The sequence below is a fragment of the Cimex lectularius genome, unplaced genomic scaffold (assembly GCF_000648675.2).
Source record: "Cimex lectularius strain Harlan isolate CLEC.00 unplaced genomic scaffold, Clec_2.1 scaffold80, whole genome shotgun sequence".
NCBI classification, from domain to species: Eukaryota; Metazoa; Arthropoda; class Insecta; order Hemiptera; family Cimicidae; genus Cimex; species Cimex lectularius.
This window is the reverse complement of record NW_019392709.1, coordinates 1,364,936-1,383,538: the sequence shown is the minus strand read 5'-3', so window position 1 is coordinate 1,383,538 and position 18,603 is coordinate 1,364,936. Positions and strand designations below refer to the sequence as shown.

Here is an 18,603-nt window from a genome sequence, read left to right as displayed (position 1 = left end):
TCCACTCAGAGTTTCAAACAACCCGTTTTGACATATATTATCCATATCGTTTATTAGAAATAACTTTACACTCGGTCATTTTCTTTTTGGACAAATGGCTTGATGGAGACTAGCGAGCGAAGGTGTTAGATAGGCGATTTTCCCTTCTGCCAGGGTTTTTTTAAATTTCTATTTGAACCATGCTTCCTCCAAACAGTCAACAAGTGGGTGTTGCTTTGCTGTTATGTCACTGCGTGAAATCCTCTTTTGTGCGATTTGCCTGGTATGACCGAAATACGTGTTTTCAGATCCCGATGCCACCGACCGTCCACCAATCGCCCACCTTGGAAGGACTTCCCAAACAATTCGTCGACGCCCTGAGGACGTTGTTCGACATCCTAGACGAGAAACAAGTCGGTTTTGTCAAGCTGACAGGTAATAAGACAAGAGTTTGATTGGCATTGGTAATTAGACTAATTATGAAAAATTGTAGATATTGAACACCGGTGGCAGGACGATGGGACTAAAGGGCTTCCGAAAGGTGTCATAGAAAGCTTGCGCAAAGTCACACCGCCAAACGGGCTTCTGTCTTTTGAAAGGTTCTGTGCTGGGCTGAAAATCTGCCTTCTTCGAAATCAGGTATCGGCTATTATGTTTACCGCAAGCAGATTGGCATATGATGCAATGAATAGTAGTTATGCCATGCAAGACATCCAATCGGACAGGCAGGCTACCATTAAAGACCTTGGAATCACCTACTTTAACAACCTGATATATATATATATTACGCTGGGTGGGTGACCAAGACCCGAGGGTTAAATGCCTGGATAGACTCGTACCCCATCCCTAAAAGGTTCAGGACTTGGTGGGCTCACATGTCCTGCATAAATCTCTTGGACCTGTTTACAAATCCCAAGATTTTGAACCAACCACCTAGCATACCTATCACACTCTACGAGGTAGTGCCTTGCCGTTTCTTCTTTTATTTTGCAAAAACGGCAAAAGGGATCTGGTAGAATACCCATTATGGAGAGGTGTCTTCTCAGTGGGCAGTGGCCTGTCAGGATACCTATCAGCCTCCTAATTCCCTTCCTTGAGATACAGAATAGCCATTTTGAGGGGCGTCGGTGGCCGCAACGGTTTAGGCGTTGATATGGTGCTCATCACTGTAAGGTAAAGGTCCCAGGTTCGAATCTAGCGGCCCTGTATTCAAACCCGACATACTTACAAATGGGCTTTTTTTCAAAAACACCAGCACCCCGAGGTTTGATATGACCTCTGCGGTTGCAAACCCTCGTAAAGAACGAAAAAAGCCATTTCGATTTTGCTGGTTTGATCACCTTAACAAATTTCATGCCCCAGTTATTAATACTCTCCTCCGCTGTGCTCATAGAGTGAGGTAATACCGATTGTGGCCTGACAAACGCAGTATTAGAGCCTTCTTTGGCCAGGCCATCCGCCTCTTCATTGCTGTAGTGTCCTTTATGTGCTGGTATCCAAATAAGAGTTACCTTGTTCTCAAACCTGGAAGAGATCCTGTTAATAAGATCTACAGTTTCCTCCACCAGTTTTGAGGTTGACAAATCTTTTTGTTGAACAAGGTAACTCTTATTCAGCACTCCTTCAGCTACTTTATGCGTTTATCCCAGGTAAGTTTCCTATCCAAGATGTGTGACAATTTTTTATTGTTCCATGAGATGGTTTGGTTGTTAGTCAACTTGGGGGGGGGGGGGTCCTGAGTAAAACGTAAAAAAAATGTTTGCTTCAGGTTTTCCATTTTTCCATGTAAGATTCAATTTCTGTGAGCCCATTCTGCACATGTCCTTAGCTGCCTCTATATTATCATCCTTGGCGTATATTACAGTGTCATCAGCAACTTGCATCACTGTCATAGATATTAAAAAAGTAGGTGAAAAGACAGTTCCCTGAGGAGAGTGCCCACTTTAATTTGCTTTGTCACTGAGGTATGCTCATTAATTTTAACAAAGAATGACCTGCTGTCTTGAGATGAAGGCAAGAAATGATTCATCAGACTGAAATAAATCTAGACGCAAGTTTTCACACAGACACTTCTGCGTACCTCTACAAGCCACCATATTAACTCAAAACTTGACTGGAACTGCTTTTATACTCTTGGAGGGATCATCAAATTGCCTGAGAGGAAAGTGACCCTGAGGTCATGACGGAATTACAGGCAACGAGACAGCTAATATACTAAACAATTCATAGGCCCAAATCCATATTGTGGCAAAAACTACAGCCATGTTAAAAAAGAACTGGAAGTTTGTGCAACTAAAGAACAACCAATAATGGGAGTATAAATGATGCTAACTACATTTCATACACTCTGTCTACATGTGCATGATGATGCTCATTAACCTTGTTGGGACTCATGACAAGTTATCTCGTTCTGGCTTGAAGGCTTCCCAGACCTTGTGACAAGTTATCTCACATTCGTGTTTTTTTTTGCGTGATAAAAGCTCTAGCTGGACATAGCATCTATTGGACTGAGTTGAATCCGATGTGTAACAGACACCTAGTAAATGGACACACCCATTGCCCATTCTCATCATCAATGAAACTTTTCTCCTCCTGCTGTTAAGAATCGGCCTCTTTCTTAAAACTTGCAAATCAAAATCCCAAGAGTGGTGTCCGTTTATGAGAAGTTCAACATATGTTATCAATTATACTGGACTAGTTTCGATGTATCATCAATATATAACCACATTTTGGTTTAAGATTTTAAATTTGCTTGTATTTCAAGGTGGAATCAAAAAAACGGCTCGGCCACAGTGGAGGCGAGGGGATTGAACCGAGTGTGAGACCCCCATCTGCTCCGTTGCTCGATATGGACCAGAAGCCTGCTGTGAACCATTGGGGCCCTGCAGTGGGACGCCACAGCAACCCGCCAATAGCCCCTCAGCAAAGGACGCTCAGCATGCCTCAGCTGCCTCCTGCCGAGCCGACACTCGGCATACCAGTCAAACCGCCGCTTTACGGCCCGCCAAAACCCCCAAGGTCAATTTCAAATTTTATCTGTATAGAATAGCTGCAATAATATTTGCTTGAACTGTTATTAATCAATCGCCCTTTGTTAATTTCATGATTTCAGTCTTTTGCGAGTAATGTAAGGTGGGAACTGAGTACTTAGCAGTTCTAGTTGTAATAGTGTTTTAATACTCTCCCTTATATTTCATTAAGATCATTAATCTATTTCTGCTACACGATAATTTTTTCCTAATTTATTGTGAGATTTGAGACCCAAAAGATTGCCTTGACTAAAATTTTTTAATTGACTATTTTTTTTTAGTCAGCTGTGATTGTTTTGGTAATAAAAGAATTTTTCAGTTTTTCTCTTGAGAAAAATAATTCAATGTTTACTTCAATAAATATTTGTAGAACTGCCGTGGGGCTTGACAGAGGCATGGATAAGTCCGAAATCAGATCAGCCCTCCAGAATTGGCAGTTAGGGATGATGTTGGAAGAGGAAAAGAGATCTCCGGGCTATCCAGGACAAAATCAGAGGCCTAGGAGCATCGGAGATGGAAAACCTGCAGTCGTTGAACCTCAAGGTCATAAGAAACCAAATGCAAGGAGGCGAGAACCGAGGAGGCACACTCTTCAAAATGGTATAGATTATAACATGGTACGTTATCAAAATCGTTAATTTCAAAATTAGATGTTTACTTTATTATTCTAATTCCTTAGTTGAAACGCATGAAACAAATCGAACTGGAAAAAGACGTCTTAATGCAAGGGCTCGAAGCTGTGGATAGAGCCAGAGATTGGTATCTGAAGCAGATTTCTGCGGTTCAAGACAAAATGAAATATCTTGGAAGAATGGGACATTCTGTAAGAGCTTTCTGTTTTAATTATATTTTGTCATTATAGATTTCCCAATTTTTGTCAAACAGGAACAGTGGAGTGAGGCCCAAGAAGAGAGATTGGAATTGCAAAGGGCTCGGGTGCTAGAAGTGAACAGGCATTTGGCGACGTTGACCGATCCCGGTGAAAGGGGTGGCCTTCCTCTGCACATGAACCTCGCAGTAACCCCTCATTCGTCGCAATTTATATCAAAGCTCAAACAACAAAATCACCTCTTGACACAGGTAAATGTCTACTCTGGAAACTGACCCCTTAAAAATTATTTTTCCTACTAATGTTGCAGGATGTAAATAACAAGAGTGACAGGATAAAAGCTTTAGAGAGAGAAAAAGCATCATTGATAAGGGAATTGTTCCACATCAGGGGTCAAGGCAGGCCAGGCGCCCCTCCACAGGAACCTAATGCATTCTTATGAAATCAAGGCATTTTTTTTATTTTAAAGTCTAAATAGAAAATAACAGTCGCTTTTAATAACATTTGTAATTTGTATTATAACAACTATTTATTAAGTTATAACTTTTTAAAATGTACTTAAAACTTAATTTTATTGAGCAAACATTTTATTAAACAAATAATTCACATTAAAATTGAATATATGCTGTTTAAAACAAAAACACCATTGGGAGTAATGGCTAATATGAAAAATTGCTGAGTTTTATTTTTGTATTATGGTGATTTTATTTGTTTAACAATTTATGTTACCAAGAACTCAAAAATCTGTGGCCATATTATATATATTTTAATATTATTGTATTGTATGAAATGATTGAATAACAGTGAACACTGAAACACTTAAAAATGCTTATTTTTAGTTTAAATTACAATTAGTGCAATTTAAAAAAAAATTTATATCCTGACACTTCCGTCCATCATATTGAAATTCAGTAATTTTATATAATATTGTAGTTATATTATTTTCTATTTAAGTGTGAAAATACAATTTTTCATGCGAATAAATATATTTTATACTTATTTTCCTAATCTTATTCTTTACTTCTCATATCAATTCTTACTTGTATGTAACCTTTAGTTTGTATCATTTAGGGCTTATGTGATAGGTAGTATATATTATGTATTTAGGTACAAATGAATATATTACACGCAACTTTTTAAAGAGGACATTTAACAGTCTCAAAAGAAATGAAAGCAATATTCATGAAAATGCCTTACACTGCTTTTTTTTTTTTTTTAAAGTTAAGCACTTAAATTCTGATTTATTTTTAATTTGAGGTTTTGACCATATTTTTGTTTTACTGCTTTAAAAACGATTTAATAATTATAATTAGACAGAAAGTGTTTGTTTTTGTTGCTGATTGTGAGGCAAAACCGCTTAATGTCTAATTTGATTTAAAAGCCTCATTAAAAGAAAAAAATTACAATTACGATTACAAAAATGCCCATATTCAGCGAGCAAATTGCCCATGCATTGGACTCATTGAGGATGGAAAATCAGTGTTACTAGCGTGAGTTTTAAGTTTGCCTGAAACAACGGTACACCAGGTGGTACCGGGAGATTGCAAGGTGTATTCATACCAGGATCAGAATGCCCACTAGCCAAACAACGATTAATCATCAGGAAATCAGATAGCACACTGAGAAATTGCTTTTAAAAGTCTCAAAGTTCATTCGGAGGTTTCAGTTATTGTGTTCAGAAGAATTTCTTTTTAGGCAAACAAGGAGTTTTTAATAGAGGTCATCTCTTAATGAATAAATATAAGAACAGACACGCTCTGTTATTGGCAATTCTTGTTATGCAGTACCTTCGTGATGTCAATATTTGCACTGTAAATGATTGGTAAAATTGGTTTCAAAATCCCAGGTTTGAACCCCATTGAGAACTTTTAAAGTGAGCTCAACATTGGGTAAAACAAATAAACCTCATACGACCTTAGCCAAGCTGAAAGTTAAGTTATGCTAGTTAAGATTTGAGATGAAAATCCTAAAGTCGTGGTTAACGTCTTAATTATGAGCCTGCGAAAAGATTAATATGAAATAAAAGCAAGAAAAGGCTCTTATTAAAGAGTTTTGAGTTTGTTTTATAATATTTTATGTTCATAATTCAAGGTGGTTTTTTTTTCCCTTGAGACACACTAACCAAATAATTTATTATTACCTGAATTTTAAAAAATATGTGTAAATATTACTGAAAAGGCAAATATGTACTTATGTACATATAAAAAAAAATCAAAATTTCAAAGTGCGCCACTTTTGGAGCAGTGTAAATCATGGAAGAAAGATTTTTACAGTGTTTGTACAAATATTGTTTTTTTTCTTTTAAAGAAAAACATTGACACAACCCTCGGTTTATTATTGAGCAATTTGTTTTAAAACAGCGTAGTCAAGCATTTATTAACGGCTTCTGCTTTTGACATTTTATAGCCAATAAATATTTGAGAACTTGACATGTAAAATAAAACAATTACTACAATGCAGTGGTTTTAAAAATGTATAGCATTACAAAGAAATTCTATATTGTATACCACTTAAACTCTTTCAACTTTAAATTGATCAAAAAATATTTATTTTGAAAGATAAATGAAATGCGGCCTTTTCCAAGTGCTTTTACAAATTTAAATATTTTTCTTAAAATAAACTTACTGGTTTCAAATAATACTAACACTCTCTGATTGTTTTTGGCTAGTGAATCAATTGTGGAACATGTAAAATATTTTAAAACTATCTCTACACAGGGTAAAATCATGCTGGGCTCACCAGCCAGTCGAAGAGGGATTAGACTAATTAATACCTCTTTTATAAATTTCGGTGATGTGAAGAAGCGAATGACTTAGACATAAATTTGTTCGAAGGCGCATCGAAGTTCGATCTCGAGGTCCGATGGCTTTCAATATCACAAAGGAATGTAAGATAAATATCACAAAAAACTGTAAATGTTTGGCCCCGTCTGTGCTCTCTGCAACAACCATGTCACTCTCAAGCGTATAAATTGGACGATAGGCCAATAAGAGGCGATTAGATATCTCATATCACACAAAGAAAAAAGTTTAGTTTTAGAGCAGCAAAACGTTTATTTGCTTTTATTCGAGATCATTTTGACCGGTTTCCAGTCGATACCGTCATTGGGGAGTCGAGAGTATATGAAAGGTGAAATCCAAACAAGGTACCACCGTTCACCGAGGGCTTGTATCACGTTTTCTCTGACCGAACCGAGCTGATAGTCTTTGATACCATTGGCCCTTTCGTACACGACGAGGCCCTTCGTAGCACTCTGGACGTAGTACATCGAAATGGCTATGACGAAAATCATGCCGAGGATGGTTGTGACGCAGAGCACTCGATATATTTGCATGAGAGACATGTCTGAGCCAGAGAAGAATATAGCGAGTGGGAAAACCACCTTCATTATGCCGGACCAGGCGAAAGAAGTGGTGTTCCACAGGAATATGGCGTTATAGTAGGCGCAGTACAGGCCGGCCACTGAGAGGTAAAACAGAAATAGCAAGAAGTATCGGTGGTTGAGGTGGCCCACGCAGCACGCGGCGAAATTGCAGTGATGATCCCTTTTCAGGATGCACGTTTTGCAAATATGACAATGCCATGATCTCGGGGGCGTCAGCGTTTCACACACTTCGCAGTACTTCCAGTAAGGGCGAAAGTCCGAAGATAACATTTTCCCTTGGATGCTCGTGTCGGTCAAGTACAAGAACACGTAGTTGCCCATCACGTTAAACAGAAACCACGTCGACAGGACGCAGTGAAAGGCGTAGATGTAGATATTGTCTTCGTAGTGTTTCGGCAGGACCATAAACACCTCGAACCAGTACAGAATCTGAATGAGCGACGTTAATATAAATACAGAAACACCGTCTGACACCGACTGGGGCAGCAAGCGTTTTCTCAACTTCCCCATTCCCGGGTCCCAGCTTTTATCCTTATTCGAGAAGATCAGGATACTCGATTTGAACAATCGTCCTGTTGTTGTATTTTATCGGCACCACTACAGAGAGGTTACAATGAGGTTACACCACGATCAGACTCCCTAGCCGATTTCACCCGATCCCCCTTACAAATTATATTTTCCCGCATCAAAAATCCAATAAAAAATTCATTTATAGACAAAACACTTTAAATTTTGCATACAAGCGCCATAATACATCAGCTTACAAGCCGACTCAAACCACCCACATCAACACAAAATGGCAGCACTGAAATAGACTGACCAAAAAATTTCACCCAATTGATTTTTTTTCATTTTCTCGATAAAAGAAAATTCTGCCCTTAATTTGTCTCATTGTTTTTACCAAAAACTATTTGTTTATGCTACGTTTTAAATTGGGAATATCAATTAGAGGTAAATCCACTTAATCTTTAAAGAAAGACCAGGTTAAAAGATTTTTCAATGTTTACTTTGTACGGAATTTAAAATGTTTATTCAGTCTCATTTGAATTCTGAAGCAATAAACTGTTTAGTTTCAATTTTTAAATTTAAAAATGCCACTTAGTGCTGAGGATGTTGCGCGTGGTGTAGCTCTTATTGATGATGGACGTTCTATCAAGTATGCGTCTATTGCCATCGGAGTTCACTACGAAACACTACGAGATGCCGTTAGATGTTTTCGAGAAACTGGGTCCTACCATAAAAGGCCCGGTTCTGGCCCTAGGGTAACAGAACCACAAAATGATCGTTTTTTTTACTTTGAGAATTTTGCGAAACCGGCACCTTACTGTTCAACGATTCATCAGCACTAGGAAGTTCGAGGCGTCCAAATTTTTGAACGTACCGCTCGAAGAAGATTAAATCAGTTGTGGACTGATGGCTTTTTGCTCTGCAAGAGGGCCAGAATTGACCAGAACAGAGTTACACGGCTCGCATTTACTCGAGAACACAGCTATTGGTCTTTAGACAATTGGTCTGATGTACGTTTTACAGATGAATGTAGATTTGCTACGATCTCCCGATGGACATGGGAGATTGTGGAGAAGGCGAAATGAAAGGTACGAACCTTTTCAACGTAGCTCAGTGATGATGTGGGCGGGAATTTCAATGGAGAGTCGCACGGAGTTGGTTGTTGTTTGTAGAGGGTTTTTGACGGCCATTCGCTATGTGGATGAAATTTTGGAACATCGTGCGTTGCCTATAATCGATGAAATCGGCGACAATCCTATCTAACGGACAATAATGCTCGCTCCACATCTCGCTCGCAAAGTTTGTACTACAAACGTACCTTCAACAGCATAACATGGCCAGCCCGGTCTCCAGACTTGAACCCCATTGAACATTTATGGAATAACCTCAAAATACGAATAAGAGCAAGACTATCACTTCCTGATATATACTCTCGCCAAGAATAGGCTAACCTCCAGCAAAGAGACATTTGTAGACTGGTAAAAAGTATGCCGAGGGACTACTACTTTTTCTTGAGATTCTACACTCGAAAATATATTCTAAAATAAACAGTTATTTTAAAGTTTAATTTGTTTCAAATATTTCTTTTTAAATAGCATAACATAGTTTATAATGTTTTTTAAAATTATATTTATTATTTTACATAGTTACATCTGTACCATTAAATTTGTTGAAATCGTGAGGAGCGGTCGAGAATGAGGTAGTTTAGAAAACCACTTTTTTCATTATTTTGCCGACGTTTCGACCTTTATTCGGGTCATCTTCAGGGCCTGGGTAAATTACAAAACATATGTTGATTGGAAAAAATACAATTTCAGACCACCCTATCACAATCATATAAAAACAGCTGAATACAAATTCACGTTTCACAACGTCATTCACACAAAATCAAAATGTGGCACCACAAGAATAGCACCACGCTTTATGTGAGTACCTATTAAATATTTGAATCAAAATTTATATTTACATCTTAAATTGTATTTTTTCCATCCTACATACGGTTTGTAATTAATTAACCCAGGCTCTGAAGATGACCGGAATAAAGGTCATACGTCGGTAAAAAAATAAAAAAGGTGTTTTTCTAAACTACCTAGTTCTTGACCGCTCCTCACGACTTCAACAAATTGTGGAACAAATTTTTAATAAGATGAAATTTCGTTTTAACGCCCCTAACATTCATTTTTGGTTGAATATAAATTTCTAGATTTTCTGACCCCTAAAATCTTTCCGAGTTTTGAGAAGTTATTGGAATATCTGATGGAACCGGCTATAATTAAAAAACGGCTGAAACTATTTAGAGGAAGGTAGCTTATTAACGACTTATGAAGCATGAAAATATCAAAATATTTCTATAAGAAAATACACAAAATAGCAAAATTATTTGTCAGAAATTAACCCCGGTTTTTTTAAATGAAAATAATAGTCTGTTTTTAATATTTGATACAATTATAAAATGCACTTGACAATTTTTTTAAAACGAATTATCAACATGAAAATCGGTCCATTTGCAGGCTTGCTCTAGGAACGCTAGACACCTAGAATTGAAATTATCGGTCAAAAAAATTAATCTACACAGATTTACGCGAAAGTCGGTATCTAGAATCACGACAATGAGATCAAATCCAAGTTTTGACCATTTTCTGAAGAATTGCGCATGATGTTTTTTTAATTTTGGATATATATAATATTACTTAATTGCACTAATCAACGTCAAAATTACCTCTGGCCTTTGCTTGCTAGCAAACCTAAGGAGTCTTTGTTGACAAGTGAGAATAAGTAAATTCAAAACAAATACACCAACTTTTCCAGTAATAACGTGTTCATTATAAATAGACTTAAGAGAATTCTTAATAAATTAATTTAATCGGGTTAATGAAGCTTTTTTCACGTTCTAAATTTAGTAGCAATTAAATGAGCATAAATCGTTATTTAGAGATTAAAAAAGTATTATTTTTGGTGTAATAATTTCATTGTTGGTTAACATAAAAACAGTAATGTTCTACGAGGCGGAATATTCTAATTTGGTATGTTTTAAAAAGATAAGTCAACAAAATACTGCTATGTTCATATTTTAAGAAACATTCTGTAAGCAAAGTAGAAAATGGTCAACTCTTGGATTTGACCTCATTGTCGTGATTCTACAGTTATAAAACTCTTAGAACCGATATTCGTGGAAATCGGTGTACATTAATTTTTTTTAAATTAAAATAAATTTCGACGCCCTTCCATGACTGACATTCCTAGTGCAAGCTCTAACTCATTTTACTTAAAACTTAGCGGACCGTTTTTCACGGTTGATAATTCATTTTAAAGAAATCAAGTGCATTTTTGAACTAGATCCTACATTAAAATCGGACTATTATTTCCATAAAAAAAAAGAAAAAGAAAAAAAAGACAAATAATTTTTTGTTATGTATATTTTAATGGTATATTTCGAATTATAAACATCAACTCCATCCAATCCAACTTGGGACAAGTGAATTGGTTCGAGCCTTCTCATTCTCCATATGCGAAGAAATTTTGATATAGCATGGGGAGTCTGTAGAGAGGCGCGCCAACTTGTTCTGCATAATTGCATGCATGATGCTTACTATGGTCGACTAATTTTTTGTCAGAATGCAAGTGGTAGTCTCCTGATCTAATAGGAATTACAATTTAATTAGGACAAATAACTATTGTATGTCCTTCGCATATGGAAGATATAAGTTGATGATACAAGTTTTCTTATTAAGTATCAGCCCGAAATATTTTCTTGTAAGGGACACGTTTTTCCCAATTGGCAAATGTAATCGCAGGCTTTTCTTTTTTACCAAATGATAAACAATTTTTTCGCTTAGAAAATATATTTACAACTTCTGCCACATTCGAAACTGTGACACCTACGATTGACGGATCCGGACAAATCAAGTTTGAACTGTGCATTGTTCCGATTTGCATAATTATGCAGTTAGGCCGTCTCCGATTTTTGGTCTGTCCACCCTCGCTGTTTTGATCTGTCAGTCGATTTTTGCAATTTTCAGTTGTGGGATTTGGTTTGTCTCTATAGAACAAAACGTCGTTTTTATGGGTATTATCTTACTTACGAGAAAGAAGGAATATTGGGCGACACGAGAGTGTATTTTTACGAAGCACTAAGACATTCATGAAACGCGTTTATCTAAAAATATTGCTTTTGTTTAGGTTTGCTCCGTGATAAAACTGTGCTTTGGTCTCCGATCATCCTGATTTGTATGCTCTAAGACGTGTTTAGTCATCTTCAGGGCCTTGACTGAACAGAAGCAGTTATAAAAGGTTTCAAAAGATATATTTAATTTTTGATTTGACTAAAGTATATAAAAATATGAATCCAGTGAGTCTAGGCAGGTCAGGAAAGGAGACGACCAAGTACATAATAAGGTTACGGCTAAGTACTATTTATTATTGAGAATTTGTAAGTAAAATAAATTTCATTTTTTACTGAAGATTCTTTGTTTAAATATTTAGAAAACATCATGAATTCATTCGGAAATAAAAACAGATATGTTATCAACGTTTCAATCATTTGAATGAATTAGCTCAATTGGCCTTCAGATTTTCTTAATCACGTGCTCATTGTTAACTATACGTTTTAACGTAATTTTCTTAGGAAGTGCTAATTTTTAATTGTGATATGGCACGAACGGCCTGCATTTGGAGCAAGGGTGGTGATAATGGGATGATTATAAACATTCCACCGCGTTGATGTACAATTGATGAATAAGAAAGTCGGACAAGGACTCCTACTGTGGACAATAACTAACTACGAAACTTGAACCAAGAAATCCAATTAAAACACGCATAAATTTTCGCAGGACTTGAAATGCCTTCAAGAGCGAAAACGGCCCTGTATGATGAACTATTTATTTAGGCAAAAGAAAATGCAGTCACAACCATTTCACACTTTTAAAACCTGTAAAAGGACTGAATAACACTTAACTTGCACAACTTTAGCTATAGAAGTGGCATTGGAGTCGTCACCGTTGCAACATCCACATGATGGCACATGAAAGTGCAAACGGTTCTTAGGACAAAATTGAATAAAGTTTGACCTTTGATACACTACCATAAAATCTTTAAGAGCATAAAAATAAATCAAATTGTTACAACAGTGTCTGACACAATGAAACACAAGAAAACTTGTTCTCTTTAGAATAAAAATAGAAACACGGGATATTTGGAAGAACAAAAAACCCCTGCATATTCTTTATTGAAAACTACGTTCCCAATTAAAATATCGTCTATAAACTCCCTACTGCAAGAGGAATCCTTGTGAATGGCGTAAATTGGCCGGCAACGGGAAAAATTAGATTTCTATATACAAATACACTCCTGAAAAGTTGCATTTTTTCATATTTCAGTACATTTGCCTCCAAAACTCTAGATCATATTGAAACGGTTCTTTTTTCATTCTTTGGAGCAATCATAGGAAAACAATTGCCCCAAAATGATAAAATTTAATTACTCTTTTGCGAATTCTGATACCACATTGTCAGACTGACTGGAGGTCATCGATGAAAAGAGCGAATTAAGAGGACTTAATAGGCAGCCCTGTCTAACCTGGACATCACAAAGTACTCTGAAACCCCCACCAACACCCTCACACAAGATATTAAAAACAGTGACTTTAACGTGAGAAACTTCACTGAGCAACCCAAATTGCTGAGTTTCAATATCACACTTCAGCCAAATTGATGGAAGGCCTTCAGATGTTCAAAAAAAGCATTGCTTAGGTTTTGCCAACCTGAAATTTATAATATTAGACAAAACAAACGAGTTATCAATCGTAGAAAACCCCTTACGAAAACCTATTTGATAGTCATTCAATAATTTATTTTTAGAAACAAAAGACAGTCAAGACGATTACCAAACCAGTAACAATTTGAGCAATCGTATCTGAACAGGATATACCCATATAATATTTTGACTCATCACCATCACCATGCTTAAACAAAGGAAATATAACATATTTGCCAAAAAAAAAGGTGCCCAGTGTCGAGTATGGCGTTAAAAAACGACAAACGGTATTAGAATTCATAGGGAGCATATTTATAGAATTCATACGGAATTCTGTCTGGACCAAGGGCCTTATTATCCTTTAAATTACCAATTATTTTAGTAGTTAATTCTGTAAAAGAGAAAGAGGCAGCTAGAATTGAATCAGGGTTGTATAAGTTAAGTTAGGATTCCCTAGCGACGGAAAAAAAAAAAAAAAAAAAAAAAAAAAAAAAAAAAAAAAAAAAAAAAAAAAAAAAAAAAAAAAAAAAAAAAAACCTATTTGACCCAGTTGTCTGCATCTGCTTATGACGCTGAATTTTGGGCAGTAGCACAGTCGGAAGAAATGGACAAATTGCAAAAAAGGTATTATAAACACATGTTCCATCCGCCTCGCTACACTCCTGATCATTATATAAAAAGTTTGGTCTTGAATCTCCTAGCGACCAAATTTTGATTAGGCTCATAAAAGGCTAAGTAAAGTATGGGCTGCAGATAAAAACTCCCTTCTGAAGTGATCTTTTGAATCTGTTTTGTTCACAACATACTTCCCATTAGCTCGTACAGAATATTGCAACGGTAACTGGCTTAACCATTTACATGTATATTGGCTCGTTTGGGTCTCGAACCTTCTCATTTTTTCATGATGTAAGTGTGGTGGCGAAGCACAAAAGATACATAGAGTATTCAATTAACATGGACCGATGCATTGGCTCAGTTTTCAACCCACTTCTTTAGGCGAATTTCCTCTCTTTATCTATGTGAAAATTATTTCCTTCAAAATGTTTCCATTGTCAAGCAGAGAATTATAGTGCAATTAAGACTTTAGAATCTTTTATAATGGCATTGCACATTCCACTGACTGCACACAATTATGCATAATCTACAATTTCAGGGATAACGAAACTTTGGCATAATATGGGAGTGCCCCATATTAAAATGAAAAAATTTACATAATTGGTTAAACAATGCACCACCCAATAGCAACGAGATATTAGTGTGAGAACTAAATGGGAGCTGGGATAATGTTAAAATAAATTATTTATTTTACTTTATATTGGGTGCATTGGAGTTGAGAGCGGTTACGTTAGATAGCCAAGCAACTATTAAAGCGTTAGCATGTAAAAGAATCACATCAAAATTAGTCAGTGAATGCATCCAAAATCTCCAAAACCTGGGGAAACTCAACAACCTGATGTTATCTTGAGTGCCAGGGCACAGGGGAATTTTCGATAACGAGAAAGCAGACAGACTGGCCAGAGGAGGATCTGCAAGACCATACATATGCCCCGAACCTATTCTTGAAATAACAAAAACAAATATAGAATCCTCCATCGCAGAATGGATCCAAGCAAAACAAAAGGAGAAATGGCTAAACTCTAGCGGTGCTAGACATAGTAAACTTATGATGAAACAACCCTCACCGAGAGTGGCAAAAACACTGCTGCAATTGGAGAGGGCCAAACTCAGAGGAGTGGTAGGACTACTAACCGGTCACTGGTATCTGAGAAAACATCTACACAACATGGGTATATACTGCGATGATCCCATTTGCAGATTATGTAATGAGGAGGAGGAAACAGCCACCCATATCATATTCGAATGCGAAGCGACAAATCAATGGAGGTTTAACCTAACGACCGGAAAAGACTTAGGGAATCAAATTGCAGCAGCAACAGTCAATGACCTGAATCTAAGAAGAAGGATTGAGTCTATTGACTGAACTAAGGAACTAGGAAGGTACAATAAGCCAAAAGGCTGCAGTCCCTGGGTAGCACAAACCTCGCTTCCTAGTATCCTTTTTCAGCATGCCATCATAGTCATGCTGCTCTTTTTAACTTTTTTGGCCAAATTGTAGGTCCTTCATTAGGAAATTTTAAGATATCTTACCATAGATGAATGATGAAGAGTGGTAGAGGTTCTATTTGTCCTTAATATAATGCATAATAATATTATGTAATATGGTGTTTTCAATAAATGAACTAATTAAGATAATATAATAAAATAAATAACGTAATAAATAAATAAATAATAAAGTTTTGCAATTTATCTATGTAAATATATGTTGTTTTATTTATCAATATTCTGATTTTTTTTCTATTATTTACATGAGATATATATCTGCATTTAATAGGCATTATGTGCCACTTTATGTAAAAATAAATAAATAAATTAATAAATTTTTTTTCCAAACCATTACTATCTCATCTTAGTTGAAATAGAATTGGAAGAATTGCTAGTAATAAGCCAGGTAGATTGACACAATGGTACTGAAAAATGACAACGATTTGCTCTTTTTTTGAACAACTACATAACCTTGTAACATTTACTTATTCAGAAGACCGCATCTCACGATTTCAGAATAATTATCGATTAACGGTCACTAATCACCACACACTTGTAACATTTATGAAATAAAGTAAAATTTAAAATTTTTAGATTTTGTTGCTTAAATCGCTTGAATCTTGTGAAAAACAAATGCATAACAAAGTTAAAACCTATTGATTACTGGAATTAAACAAAGAAATAGCGGAAAAACAAGCAAGCAAGCAAAAAAAAAAAAAAAAAAGTCGCTAACCCATTAAATTCAGAAAAACGTCCAGTTTCAAAATACAGGCTTACTAAGGTCATACACAAATTAAAAACAAAGCACTTTTTGTTTAGATAAAAACTATTAAACGATTAATTATACCCTACCCTTGATGAATAAATAGAAAAGGATTTGCAGTTATTATTAATAAAGGTCGAGTTAAAACGTTCAATGAAAAATCTGTTTGCTATTAAAAAATCGGAAGGAAGGTCATTCAGGAAATACTCATAAGTTTAACATATTCACAAATGTGAAAGGCACTGAAGCGCGAAATGTATGCCACTAGACGAATCGAAGTCCTTCTACGATTTCTGTAAAAATTCGAATATATAATTCGACTTAGGTATAAAAATAAAAATAGTTCTTTGCTTTTCATGGTAAAGTTGGTCTTTCCAAATAAGACTGATAAATAATGATAAGACTTCTATAAAAATAAGTTATAAACTCCTCTAATCAAACCAATAAAATACTTCTTTCACAAATAGACGACCCATGTATCATTAAAACACAATTTGTTTTCAGCTTGAACGTCGACAATAGAAACACGAAAAGTTTCTTTAAGATAAACCCAACTGAACTCTGAGGGACTGAAGTTAATTAAAAAATGTTGCCCGTTTGTTTACAATTTAATAGATTTTTATTTTGAAATATCTACATGTAACAATTACGCTAATAATTTGTCGACCTTATTTAATTATTTATATGCTAATTTCAGAGACCTTTTATGAAGGACAGTTAGAATTAAAATCCATTTCTATGGATTCGCGTAGACTCGACCTTACTTTCTAAATCGACCCCATATCAAATAAAACAAATAAATTTTCGACATTTCAAATTCGATTTTGGAACACCTATATAATATATATAAAAGAAAAATATTTCGATATGTCGTCGAAATATTGTTAAAAGCTACTGGGACTATATTTTACGTCTCATTTCAAAGATAAACAATTCTGATCAATACTGCATGAATTATTTCATTTTTATTAAAACACAGTTTAAGAAGATTTAAAAAAATCATATTAAATGAAATTATATATGATGATTATTTATATATATATATATTTTTTTTTTTTTGTAGGATTCCAGTCTATGGGTTATTTTTATATACTTTTACCTTTTTTATTTTTCTAAAAATATATTATGTGAAAGGCATCTATCTCTATCTTATTCTTAAGGCAGGGTTAGTGTAAGAGACACGTGTTTTTGATTTAGGTTATTTATTTCACTTATTCGTTTTTTTCTGCCCATCTTCAGGAAAACCTTTACGAGAAGTACAGTCATTCAGTTTACATTATAAAATTATTAATTAATTTCATTATTATTATTATTATTATTATTTTTATTTTATGGTTAAAAAAATCAATATCAATTACCTAGCTGTCACGCCTGTCCTCCCTTTGCGTTTTAATATAAGGTAGCTATCCATCTTATGCCCCTCGAGGAACGTAAAATGGATAGTTACCTCATAAAAAACCACAAAGGCAGGACAGGGGTGACAGCTAGGTAATTGATATTGATGTTTTAACCATAAAACAAAAATAATAATATAAATGAAATTAATTACTGATTTTATAATATAAACTAAATGACGGTATTTCTTATAAAGGTTTTCCGAAAGATGGGCAGAAAAAAAAGAAAAACTGACCGAAACGTAGATGTATGCGAAATAAATAACTAAAATCAAAACGACGTGTCTCTTTGACTAACCCTGCCTTAAGAATAACCTTTTTAGAAAAATAAAAAAGGTAAAATTATATAAAAATGATAATAATAGTAATGATCATAATATATCAAACACAAGAATATGATAAAATGTGGCATCTATTCAACGTCTAAAGAAAGAACAAGTCTTAAGTCTAAAAAGAAAACAAGAACTCGTAAAACGATTTTACAACAACTGAAATGAAATAAATACACAATGAAGGCAGAAATATAAGAGATAGAAACATTACAATATTAACAAAACATTGGCTTACTTTTCGGAAATATATCAAACTTGTTATACGCCCTGCTTGCTAATCATTGCGATAAGAAGAAAAAAAGCGAAAATAAAACTAAATTTATAATTATATATAAAAAAGACTAATATATGTAAATAGGTGGATATGATCACTTCCGAATGCCATGACCTCCCGAGGACCCCACTCCAAATGATTTTGCCCCGATCCCACGGTGGATTTCTTCCTGTATCAAAACGACTTCTAGTACTCTTCAAGTTCATTCATTCTCGACCAATTTTTGACCCTGAGCTGAGCGGAGGGGCGAGGGAGGG

At 35.3% G+C, this 18,603-nt stretch overlaps 2 protein-coding genes across 2 annotated transcripts; one reads left to right on the top strand and one right to left on the bottom strand.

The window, feature by feature from the left end:
- On the top strand, positions 1-6,048 carry LOC106665765 (suppressor APC domain-containing protein 2). Its single transcript, XM_014392496.2, has 8 exons — positions 1-203; positions 288-414; positions 473-618; positions 2,744-2,997; positions 3,379-3,625; positions 3,688-3,831; positions 3,894-4,088; positions 4,148-6,048. The coding sequence occupies exons 1-8, from the start codon at positions 180-182 to the stop codon at positions 4,277-4,279; spliced, it is 1,269 nt and encodes a 422-aa protein (XP_014247982.1). The 5' UTR covers positions 1-179; the 3' UTR covers positions 4,280-6,048.
- Positions 6,049-6,135: 87 nt separating this feature from the next.
- Positions 6,136-7,866, bottom strand: LOC106665893 (probable palmitoyltransferase ZDHHC24). Its single transcript, XM_014392736.2, has one exon. It carries the CDS (start codon positions 7,730-7,732, stop codon positions 6,890-6,892), a length of 843 nt encoding a protein of 280 aa, XP_014248222.1. The 5' UTR covers positions 7,733-7,866; the 3' UTR covers positions 6,136-6,889.
- Positions 7,867-18,603: the final 10,737 nt, after the last annotated feature.

Coding starts and splice junctions, on each gene's coding strand:
- LOC106665765 (XM_014392496.2), top strand. CDS start 180: ATGCTTCCTCCAAACAGTCAACAA. Junction 3,626..3,687: donor ATGGTATAGATTATAACATG/GTACGTTATCAA, acceptor CTAATTCCTTAG/TTGAAACGCATGAAACAAAT. Junction 3,832..3,893: donor TTGGAAGAATGGGACATTCT/GTAAGAGCTTTC, acceptor TTTGTCAAACAG/GAACAGTGGAGTGAGGCCCA.
- LOC106665893 (XM_014392736.2), bottom strand. CDS start 7,732: ATGGGGAAGTTGAGAAAACGCTTGCTGCCCCAGTCGGTGTCAGACGGT.